Source organism: Alosa sapidissima, chromosome 20 (genome assembly GCF_018492685.1).
Source record: "Alosa sapidissima isolate fAloSap1 chromosome 20, fAloSap1.pri, whole genome shotgun sequence".
Taxonomy (NCBI): Eukaryota; Metazoa; Chordata; class Actinopteri; order Clupeiformes; family Clupeidae; genus Alosa; species Alosa sapidissima.
The window spans coordinates 9,005,888-9,017,957 of record NC_055976.1 but is presented as its reverse complement, the minus strand read 5'-3'; the positions used below and the strand labels follow the sequence as shown (position 1 = coordinate 9,017,957).

The 12,070-nt window shown below is 43.6% G+C and overlaps 2 protein-coding genes and 1 long non-coding RNA gene across 19 annotated transcripts in view; 1 reads left to right on the top strand and 2 right to left on the bottom strand.

Moving 5' to 3' along the window:
• The window catches only part of LOC121693929, a 47,988-nt gene that overhangs the window by 33,456 nt on the left and 2,462 nt on the right, over positions 1-12,070 (top strand). The gene's annotated exons all lie outside the window — the stretch shown is intronic.
• On the bottom strand, positions 29-2,689 carry LOC121693920 (protocadherin alpha-10-like). Its single transcript, XM_042073782.1, has 2 exons — positions 267-2,689; positions 29-119 (listed from the first exon to the last, which is right to left on the bottom strand). The coding sequence occupies exons 1-2, from the start codon at positions 2,616-2,618 to the stop codon at positions 99-101; spliced, it is 2,373 nt and encodes a 790-aa protein (XP_041929716.1). The 5' UTR covers positions 2,619-2,689; the 3' UTR covers positions 29-98.
• Positions 7,682-12,070, bottom strand: part of LOC121693912 (protocadherin alpha-C2-like) — a 35,277-nt gene continuing 30,888 nt past the window's right edge. For all 17 annotated transcript variants that reach the window (XM_042073772.1, XM_042073771.1, XM_042073762.1 and 14 more), the window contains one exon: positions 7,682-11,244. Coding sequence is in view for 8 of the 17 variants with exons in the window: in XM_042073771.1 (XP_041929705.1) it covers positions 11,212-11,244 (33 nt within the window). In the remaining 9 variants the exon portion in view is untranslated. The remainder of the gene's footprint in view (positions 11,245-12,070) is intronic.

Sequence of the window (12,070 nt, the reverse complement as noted above, 5' to 3'; positions counted from 1 at the left end):
TCTCTCGGTAAGAATGAGACAGCCCTCACACAGAGCAATATAAAGGGCAGGGCCAGTCCTTTCCAAGCCAACACTGACACCATGTGGATATTACACAGTCAAAGTTGCGCGGTAGAAGTCTGCTTAAATCACAATGTAAAGCTGATTTGGCGGTTGACGCCCGTCATCATATCAAAACATAGCACTATAAACAGCTGTTTTTTTCACACTGATGATGCAGCTAGACCAAGCCTTAATGTGCACATCACATAAAAGGTTTTTCTTACCTCTCCCGAAGCTCTGCTTCTGCGATCCGGCACGACTAGTGTATTTCCATTACTGCCTGGAACAATAGTTGATCCGATACTCATTCTGGGCCCAACTAGCATGTACCGTTTGTCTCCAGATCTGTACTGGATGCTGTGGCACAGTGTTCCGTCGTAGTTTGTATCTTGTAAATACTTGGATGAATAATCTGATGTTTTGGAACATTGCATGGCAATCAAAACGGCAATGCTAACCACAAAAAGTATGGAAACCGCTCCCAAAGTTATCATCAGGTAAAATGCAACGCTACTGTCGTCCTCTGCATTCTGATCACCTTGAACATCGGAGGCGGCGAATGCCTCCATGGGTTCCACTGCTTTTATGATCACAGTTGCTGTTGCTGATAATGAAACGTTGCCATTGTCTTTGACAACTAAGATCAGTTTGTTCTGAGCTTCATCAGTTTCTGCAAATGACCGAAGCATTCGTATCTGTCCAGTGTAACGGTCCAACCCAAAGAGAGTATGGTCAGCAACTTCGTGTATAGAATACAGTAGCCATCCGTTGTACCCAATATCTGCGTCATACGCCCTCACTTTAGTGACCAAATACCCTGGGTTGGCATTGCGCGGAATCTCCTCAATGCCCTCCGCTGAGCCGTTTGCGCTTATTGGAGATAAGATGACTGGAGCGTTATCATTCTGATCCAGAATGAATACTTTTACAGTTACATTACTACTTAAAGGCGGGTTCCCAGAGTCCTTTGCTATTACTTCGAATTGGAAAGCTTTTACGGTTTCAAAGTCAAAACTTTTAAGCGCACTAATTTTCCCATTTTCTGAATTGATATTGAGAAATGATGCCATTTCACTATGAACCCCGCGAGAAATCTGATAAGAAATAGCCGCATTTTCATTTAAGTCTTTGTCAGTCGCACTGACAGAGAAGATAAACGCACCTGGAACGTTGTTTTCAAACATGTAAAGCTCAAGTGGATTCTGGGGAAATTCTGGGCTGTTGTCATTCACGTCCGATATCTGGATGCTCAAAGTTTTGAATGTTGAAAGTGGTGGCTGGCCAAAGTCGGACGCAGTTATTGTGATGTCATAATGTGACACAAGCTCTCTATCAAGCTTCCGTTTCGTAACAAGGGAAAACATATTATCTTGAATCGATGGTTTCAGCTCAAATGGCACGTCACCAGACAGACTACATAACACTTTTCCGTTAATGCCCGAGTCTTTATCTATTATGCTAATAAGTGAAATAACTGTGCCAGGTTTTGCATCTTCAGAGACTTCTGTGGAAAGTGATGTTACTTCAATCTCTGGTGTATTATCGTTAACATCTAATATTTTAATGATGACTCCACATTCGGCATTCATAGGCGGCTGGCCTTTGTCTATGGCCTGAATATCTAATTTATACATGGGAGTCATTTCAAAATCAAGCGCACGTTTTACTTTTATCTCACCAGTAATACTGTCTAAATCAAATATATCATATAATTTTGGATCGAGATCGGTGCCCATTACATACTCTAATTCTCCATTCGTGCCCTCGTCATTATCCGTGGCCTTAACTCTTACTACAACTGTTCCCAATTCCACATTCTCTGGTATGGTTACTGAGTAAAGTTCTTGGCTAAATGCTGGTGGATTGTCATTTGTGTCAAGAACAATGATTGTTACGTTTAGAGTCCCTGATCTAGGGGGAGTCCCTCCGTCATACGCCGTTAAACAAAGGCTGTGTTCGGCTTTAGTTTCTCTATCGAGGTGTTTCTGTAAAACTAAATATGGAAATCGATCCTGTCCCCTCTCTCGGACTTGTAGCTCAAAATTCTCATTTTGACTTAATTTATATGACTGCACAGTATTAATTCCGATATCTGGGTCGCGTGCTGCTTGTAGCTGAAATCGAGCTCCTGGCAGTCTGTTTTCGGCTATCTCGAGTCGTTTTTCCTTTTCGGGAAAGCTGGGAGAATGGTCGTTTACATCCGTGATTTCAACTCCGACATAATGTATCTCTAAAGGGTTTTCAACGACGAATTTGAGATTTATCAAACAAATGCCGGAGCCATCGCAAATGTCCTCTCTATCAATATTCGTGTTGACATACAAGTCGCCATTGTTCTGGTTTACCTGGAAAAGGGAGTCCTTAGAACCCGAAACGATACGCAGTCTTCTCTCCACCAAAGCACCGATGTCTAAGCCCAGATCCTTCGCAATATGTCCAACGACAGATCCCTCTTTCTTCTCCTCTGGTATAGAGTATCGTATTTGAGCTGAAACAAGTTCTCCGATGCATAACAGTAAAGGAAGATGCACCATCCACGAACGCTCACGTAGCAGCCTTTGTCCTCCGTCTCCCATCGCGAGTCACCCCAAATCACTCTCCGTACCATAAACTCCAAATAACAAACACTATTCAAGTCATTAATGTATCTAATTGAATGTAAAACAAGACATTGTCTCCAAAGATCTACTCAGCGTACGCGTCCTCCGTGTTATTAGTATCAGACGCAAATCGCACCCCACACTGTGCCAAGGAGGGCAATGCTTGTGCTTGTCATGTGCCGCTGTGTTTTCCTAATGTTGTAGTGACACCACATGGTCTTACTCTGAGATGTTATTTTTTCACAGTGCCATATCATGTAGTTTGTTTTCATGACAAGTCGTAAGGCCATGATGTGTCTGTCAAGATTGTAAATAGTTTTTTTCCCTCTTCGGCATATAACATGTTAAATTGGTGCTTACTTCTTTATCAATTATGTTTTATGTAACATTTACGTCTAGATTCAACAGTCAATGTAGCATCCACACGAAAGTATTGTTTTCGTGAACAGAATGACAGTAGCAATAGATAAACTATAAAGGTTGCTGCATTTCAGCACCACGGAGAACTCCACACCTCTCAGAGATCTCCCGTGACCGTTTCACACACAAGCATGCACACTAGAGGACACCAAGTGCACAACTAGAGCAGTGATTTTTTCCACTCGACACGGAAGACCCCACAGTTTAAATGAGAGACCAAATCAATTACATTTTAATGTTTTGTTTGTGTTTTCGTTTGTTTGTTCATTAGAATGGGAAAAAACAATACGCGTGAAATGTATTAATTGACATAAGACCAGCTCTTACCTCTTCAGAAGCTCTTCTCCTTCGATCCGGTATGACAAGTGTATTCCGATTGCTGCCAGGAACTATAGTAGAGCCAATACTCATCCTGGGTCCAACCAGCATGTATCTTTTATCACCAGATCTGTACTGGATGCTGTGGCATAGAGTTCCATCATAGTTTGTATCTTGTAAGTACTTTGAGGAATAGTCAGTGGGTTTTGAGCACTGCATAATCATCAGTACTATGATGCTAATGATAAAAAGAACAGAAACTGAGGCTAAAGTTACGATTAAATAGAATGTAATGTTGTTTTCTTCATCGTTGTCTGTCGCGCTTTTAACATCGGATGCTGCAAAAGCCTCTTTGGGCTCTACCACGTTAACAATCACAGTTGCTGTAGCTGAGAGCGAAACGTTCCCATTGTCTTTTACTAATATGATGAGTTTGTGCCGAGCATCGTCAGTCTCTGTGAATACACGCAGAGTTCGTATCTGTCCTGTATAGCGGTCCAAGCCAAAGATAGTATGGTCACTAACTTCCAAAAGTGAAAAGAGTAACCAGCCGTTGTATCCTATATCAGCATCATAGGCCCTCACTTTAGACACTAGATGTCCTGAGTTCACGTTGCGTGGTACTTCTTCCCCTCCCTCAGCGGAACCGTTTGCGCTTACCGGGGAGAGAATTGCAGGCGCGTTGTCATTCTGGTCCAAAATAAAAACATTAACAGTCACGTTGCTGCTCAGAGGTGGAGTTCCTGAGTCTTTGGCAATGACGTGAAACTGGAATGTTTTAACTGTCTCAAAATCAAAACTTTTCAATGCATAGATAGTTCCATTGTCTTCATTGATATTTAAGAAAGATGTCACACCGTGCGCTGGACTTTTTCTATCCAGTGAATATGACACACGAGCATTATCTCCGTCATCTCTGTCATTTGCACTGACGGTGAAAATAGACATGCCTGGTTTATTATTCTCAGACAAGTAAAATGTGTACGGGCTTTGACTGAATAAAGGCCTGTTGTCGTTTACATCTTCTATATCAACTTGAATGGTCTTAGTGGTGACTAAAGGGGGTGTTCCTAAATCCTTTGCTGATATTTCAATGCTATATGTTGCCTTTGATTCTTTATCTAGGTGCTCTTTAGTTATAAGGGAGTAAAAATTGCCATCTGAGGACTGCTTAAGATCGAATGGTACGTCTAGAGGTACGGAACAAACTACCTGACCATTCATGCCAGAGTCTAGATCTGTTACTCCTATCAGTCCAACTACCGTACCTGGTGGAGCGTCCTCTGGTATACGGCTTGAGAGAGATGTGACGTCGATCTCTGGTTGGTTGTCGTTCACATCCTCCACCTTAACTACGACATTACAGTGTGTGGATAGTGGCCAAGCTCCTTTGTCCGAAGCCAGTATTTTAAGATCATACACCTGTTTCTCTTCAAAATCGAGACCGCTTTTTATTCGCAATTCACCAGTTTTATTGTCCAGACTGAAGAGGTCTGACGCGCCATTCCTAAATTTGCTTCGTAATGAAAACAATATTTCGCCGTTGACTCCCGCATCTGCATCAGAAGCGTCAACTCGCACTAGAAACGTACCCTCATGTGCATTCTCTTTGACACTCACTATGTATTTAGATCTATTACATACAGGTGTGTTGTCATTAACGTCTAACACGATAATACTGATATTTAGAGTTCCCGACTTCTGTGGTTTACCACCATCTAAGGCTGTTAGTAATACATGTATTTTTCCTGTATGCTCCCTGTCCAGTTGTTTTTGTAAGATTAAAAAGGGAGTTTTGCCTTCCTCTCCGAACTCATCTGTTTCTAAACGAAAATATTGATTTTGGCTGAGTTTGTAAGACTGCAATTCGTTTATACCTATGTCAGGATCATGTGCCCCCTCCAGTTGGAATCGTGTCCCTGTTGTAACAGATTCCAGTATTTCTAAATTATAATTTTCGTCTGTAAAAGACGGGGGATTGTCATTTACATCCGTTATTTCCACATTGATTTGATGCATCTCTAATGGGTTCTCGATTACAGCTTTGAGAGTAACCAAACACGGGCTCGTTTTGACACATAACTCCTCTCTGTCTATCCGTTGACTGACGAACAAAGCACCGTCTTTCTGGTTTACCTGAAACAGCTCCTGTTTGGTCCCTGTAACTATGCGTAGGTTGCGACCAGGTAATGTTGCAGAATCAAATCCCAGATCCTTAGCAATATTCCCAACCGTAGTTCCGACCTTTAATTCCTCATGGATGGTGTAATGTATCTGCGCCGCGATTCCTCTCCAGAGAAAGAACAAACACGCAAAATGAAGGGGTGTACTTCCGAGTAATCTCTTTCGAACACTTTCCCTCGCCATGCTGAGAATTTCATTGACAGATATTAACCACACTACCGATCAGACTGGTCGCATTCTATGTGATGGTAATAATAGCAGGTGCTGCCTTCATTGTTGGTCCCTTCTGTGCCTCGTCTTTTTTGTCTCCCCTTCGCGAAGCTGCATCTGGGATTGAGGCTGGACTGATACACCATGAAATGCGTTGATGATCCAACAGCGCCCCGTAAGGGAGAGGATAATGAGAGTATGACAACCCAGTTGAGTTCATTACGTAGACAACACACAGGGTGGTCGCAGTTTTCTACTTTGATTAAATTACCAAATTCATTCAAAAGAACATTTTTGTGTGATTTTACTGATGCAAATGCTTGCAAAGCACGACAATCTATGTTTAATTTTGCATCAGAATAGCGCTGTGGCCATGTTTGTCTATTATTAATGCAAATGTGCACTTCTGTATGTCGTTATTTCACATTTCAAATGTTATTGTGTTAGGCTATGGTGTAGGTGAAGTGTGCTTGCATGTGGTATTAGAAGAATGGTGCACATCTTCGTGTGTCATTGATTGTAATAGTACGCTCATTCGACAATGCTTGTGCAGAAGTCCAGCATAAATCACATTCAGCCAGATCTGCGCAGCGCTGCATGCAGAGGACGTGATTGACTTGCCCAGTCTTAGAACACACCGCTCTCTAATACTGGTGAACAGCGACGCTCTGTGGCGACCACGAGCAAATCACGTGACCAATCTGTTTTGACGTCACTGTGCCACATTGCAGTGAGCATGCGGGCTTTTCAGCTTTGCAGCCAACTGCACATGTCATGTCCTAATAGTGCCTTTCATACCGGCAGGCTGAGCTATAGTCTGTATGCAGTCTAAGTGATGAAAATTCACTACAATAACTGCCGGTTCGGTTTTCATACGGGCTTTTTAATGGAGCATGCTTTCTTTGCTTGCACACAAAGAAAATACTGTTATATTATAGTATCTCTGCATAGTGAGTAAAATGTAAACAGAGAGATCGCCTAGATATTATTTGCAGAGATGTGTTAAGCAATAGCCTATTCTTCGTCATATCCATGAGCCTTCCTGAAAATTAACGGATTTGCGGTTCTTTTATGTATACATTCCAAAAATATGTTGTTCATTTATGTCACACGAGGACAATAGTCTGACTGTGGTGTAAGATGAGCAGGGGTGCATGTCAGAATATCAAATTACAGACTACTGGAGAGCTCAGCACAATCTCCCCCCTCTCCCGGCGAGCACGGTGTTTCTATGGCAACGGACCTTGCACGAGACAGGTCGTTGTCCGCGGTGCTGAGGCAGGCGCTAGATAAGGAAACGGGGTGGGGGAGGATAGTAAAGCCATATTTCCCCAAAATAAATTACAGTCGAATCTCAGGTTTTCTGAATTGTATTTTACATTTAGGTTTAGGTGAAATTACACTGTAGAATCTGTATTGTACCCCCCCCCCCCTCCCCTCCCCCTAGCCCCACCCATAATCAGTCAGTATTGTCAAGGGAGACTGCTGTCGCCTAGTAACATGCTGTCTCCACTGTTCTGCTCAGCATCGTGTGTGTGTGTGTGTGTGTGTGTGTGTGTGTGTGTGTGTGTGTGTGAGAGAGAGAGAGAGAGTGAATGAGAGACAGAAACAGGGTGTGTCTGGTTTGGGAGAGTTGGATGCACATTGATGTGGGTGGGGGCTGGGAAGGGATGGATGCAAATGCAGCAGTGAGTTTGAGCGTGTGTGTGTGTGTGTGTGTGTGTGTGTGTGTTCTCTGCATCAGCCTCTGAGCAGTACAGAGAGCAGTGCTGCAGTCTTTCTTTCTGTGTGTGTGTGTGTGTGTGTGTGGGAGGGAGGCAGAAATCTGGGTCAGGAGGAGTAGAGTGGTAGAATACTGCATACCATTTTGGCACACTGCACTGAAACACAATCAAGCCAAAGCCAGGTCTCATTTTAAAGCTTTATTCACACAGTTATATTTACAGTTTAATATGTGTAATGCTAAACAGTATGTGATTATTACCAATAGCTACATACAGTATAGTTGTCATTTTAATAAAAAGATTGTTCATATAGAAATGAGACACCATCTTCAAGCCATTCCTATCGCTTCTCATTGTGACACCATCTTCAAGATGACCTCATCCCCATCCACCCAAACAAACACCACGCCGCACGCTTACATGCTTGTGCATTCTACACACACACACACACACACTGCCTCTCACACTCAGACACAGACAGACACACATGTGAAGGCAGGCATAGACATAATACAGCTAATTAATATCCAAACATAAGAGCCATGTGATTTCTTTTACCAACATTGATCATAACATAGATCAATTTGATTTTAGCTGTAATACAGTCACCATTATACAGAATAAACAGCTATTACATCAGAGCAATGCTCCCTTTTCTTAAAGAAACCCCTCAATGCTGTCTCTGCCATGGTTACCAATACCTTATAAAAGCTGATATTTGGACAAGACTTTCTGTGCAACCCAAATTACCCAAACGTGTCTCAGTTTATAGTGCTTTCGAAGACCATTTTCCTACAGGTCTGTAGCAAGAAAATGCATTAACATACCATGCCCACTGAAAGGGGCAATGACACTTGACATCAAATGTTTCTATATTTCTATTGTAGAGTAAAACGAAGTGATGAAATTGTGGATCATACTCCACAGCTTGTTGCTTTTTTTATTATCATTTCCCTTTTTTTCCCCCACGTATGTAGCTAGAAGACAACACTGTACACAAAACAACCAGCTGAAGCAGTCAGGGTCTAAGAAGCCATCTCAGGCCCCATATGTTCTGGGCTGGGCCTGAATTAGTGCCTTGGAACACACACACACACACACACACACACACTCACACACACTCACCGACTTTAAAAAGGCCATTGAGGCCAGCTGATCACCAGCAGTGCAGTAATACAATTACTTAGCCCCCACTTCCACCCACTGCAGGCAAACAGGCTGCCTGAGAGGATGGAGTGAACTCCCCCAGTGGCTGTCATGAAAATGGGTCCCTCTTTTGCCTATCAGCCTTTCATCTGATATTTATTAATAGCCTAGGCGCTCCATTTCCGTTATCAGTGGGGAAAAAAAGCTTCAAGTTAAATGAATAATTGTGGCTTTCATGAGCTGTGTGTGTGAGAGAGAGAGAGAAAGAGAGAGAGACCCAGTCCCAGCTGCAGTAACCTCAGCAGCAGCCAAGACTTAGCATGTCTTGCATAAGAATTCGGTGTTGTGAGAATTGGCTGGAATTGGTCCCTGTTGTTTATCTTGTACACACACAGCTCACGCACACAGCTGTTTTTCATCACCCTCTCCTCCTCTCTCTTGCATTCTCTTTCCCCAGTTGCCTAGCAGAGTTCAAAGCTGAGAACAGCTTTAGTTGGGCCTGCATGGCCTCATTGGCCTGAGAGAGCTTCCAGACCCTTCTGCTTGTTTTACCAGGAAATCTATCAAATTCATAAGCATAACCATGACTGCTGAAGGGGCAGCGTAGCATTAAAACAACACAGTATAATACTGTATTTAAAAAAAAGAAGATACCTACATATTGCACCACGAGTAGAATACCATACACAAAGCACTTCCAGAAGCTTGCACAATAAATGAAAGCAGCAGTTGCAGTTAGGGTCAATGTTACAAAATATCTAGCATTTCGGCATACTAACTGCCATCTTTTTGTATATAAAAACAAACATATATTTAAAAAAAATGAATCAGCAAACTAGACAGGTTTAGTACATTGCACACTACCATCTTTTCTTGTAATGATGAAGCATTACCATATAATCAAAGCACATTGAAGTCACATTCCCAACAATCAGATAATCGCTTTAACAGTCGCACAGAAAAAGGAGATTAAGGGAGAAAAAAAACTTGTTAAAAACGAGCGGTTACCATGGTAATCATGATGAGTTAGACTCAAAAGCCAAGGAAACCATCAGGCTCAATCATTGCTTGAGCATGTCATGAAGATTAGAATGGTTTTAAACCAAATTGAAAGTCCCGTTTGAACAAGCTGGGACAGGGACCGTTTTCTGGCATTCGTCCACTGGTCAGTCCCTTGTCCAAGGTTGTCCTCTTGGCACCCCGTAAATTGGCCTGACTGAACTGAACTGATTTTATCAGCTGTTGGCTGAGAGGCGCTCTGTAAGTAACATCAGAACAGTTGGCCTCCAGATTCACTAATCAATCTGGCCCCTCACTCAGTGGTGAGTAGTTTATGAATATTTAAAAAGTGGACCAGCAAAGCACTTTGTGTGGCTTTGTTTGCGTGCAAGAGAGAAAAAGACAGAGACAGAGCTGGGATGGCATGGGAATATAGAGAGGCTCACAGATATGAAGAAAGGATACATTTAGTCTGAAGGAGAGAAAGAGGGAAGGAATTAACAAGGAATGGAATGACATGAGAATAAAAAGAGACTCACAGACACGAAGAAAGGGTGCATTCAGTTTGATGTAAGATGCAGTATGCAGTGAGCGAGAGAGAGAGAGAGAGAGATGGTGAGAGAAAGAGGGTGTCACTTTTTGCAGTGAGTGTGTCCAGTGCAGAAGAAATCATGTGAGTCTGGGTGGCCTGATTTTTAACTGACATCATTCAGTATGAATATAAAAATGGCTCATTTTCATGAAGTACTGGAGTCAGAGTGTGCTTCCATTAGGGTCTATGACACATGTGTGGGGTGTTTAGTGGCAATACAAACTTTTATGAATATGTGAGGAGCTAGGTGGTCTGAGCACATATGTTACTGATATTTGCAGGCAATTTGCAGGAACATATCCCTTAATAATCTGGAAACAGTAATACTACATAGTCTGAAATTATCCTTTTTTCTGTATTTCAGTTATTTTCATACTCTTCTTTTTTATTCTCATTTGTGTACACATACACCCCTCTCAACCCCTCCAGCTCACCACCTTTTAGAACCAGATGAAGGGGACATTTCATTTCAGGTCATCAGATGAGGTTCCCCACCAGGAAGATAATCCCCTATTCCTCTCTGTATCCCTGCTGCATGTTGGGTTTTGTAGTTTTCTGCGATGTCGTTCCCAAACCAGTCCACAGCCGTAGCGCTTTCCCAGTAGTCCTCTCTCCAGGGTCATGGTGGAACATGAAAGGGCCATAAGCATGTCAGTCTCTGATGTACGCAGGAGTCATGCGGGCAGACAGACTGGATGAAAAGGCTCCGATTTGTGGGCAGTGGCGGTGTGTTCCAGGGCAGCGAGGGGCAGTGAGGGCGGGCAGTCCTGGGAGGGGTGATGGGCAGGGGGAGACCCGTGCAGGTGCGCGTGGGAGTATGAGTGGACATGAGAAGGGGCAGACGGCCTCAGGATCCTCCTGGTTGGTCAGGTCATCCGGGGCAGGGCTGGAAAGGGACAGGGGTAGGGTTGGGGCGATTTGGCGTTTTGCGATCCTCCTGAAGTCGCTCCGGCGTCAGCGTAGCCAGGAAGGGACCTCATGAGGAGCTGCTGCTGGTGGTGGTGGACGCCTGGCGGACGAGAGAGAGAGAGAGAGAGAGAGAGAGAGAGAGAGAGAGAGAGAGAGAGAGAGAACAGGCATTAGGACCCAACATCAGCCGCCACTCGCACCGAATCCAAACCCCAGCACCTAGGGCCAGAAATCTCACACATCACATCACATGCAGCCGAAGGCCTGTCAATCAAACGGGGGGGGGGGGGCGGGGGTGGGAGAGGGGCTTCAGGCATGGCGATAAAGAAGGGAAGAGGAGAGTGGGGCATTAACCATGCGTGCGAGTAGACTGTATGGGGGGTGGAGGAGTGGGGCTGATGGAAGACTTTGTGGGGTGTTAACTTTCAACTTTCGAGATCAACCCTCAGGAGTACAGAGTCAGGTCACATCACATGTCAGTGAACAGGGATATACCGTATGTGAACACACTAACAACCATTTTGCCCATCAAACAAACAGTCCAACTCTCACGAAACGATCCAACCATCCAACATACATACGTCAAGTCAAGTACATTGATTTGTTTAGATCTACTGAATGGTGTAACAAAAAGGGCTCTTAATCCTGCTCTTGGGGAACCACTTTCACTGCATACATCCCATCCGCGCCTGTCTTAAGCACCTCTGATTGAAGTCTTTGTTTTGTTTTGTTTTTATCACACCCTTGGTTAGCTACACCAGGAGTGGTCAGCTAAACAAGAGTGCCTCTGATGAGCTGTTTCAAGCACACAGAGTGGGGACAGATGGAGCGCATGCAGAGCAGAGGGTACCCAGGAGCAGTATCTAGAACCCTTGAAGTAAAATATACAGACACACATCAGTAAACTCATGCACAGAACCGTGTGG

Bases quoted from the DNA above. Each gene is read 5' to 3' on its own strand.
- LOC121693920 (XM_042073782.1), bottom strand. From the start codon at position 2,618: ATGGGAGACGGAGGACAAAGGCTGCTACGTGAGCGTTCGTGGATGGTG. The intron at 120-266 runs GTAAGAAAAACC...TGATTTAAGCAG, and splicing joins GAAGCAGAGCTTCGGGAGAG to ACTTCTACCGCGCAACTTTG.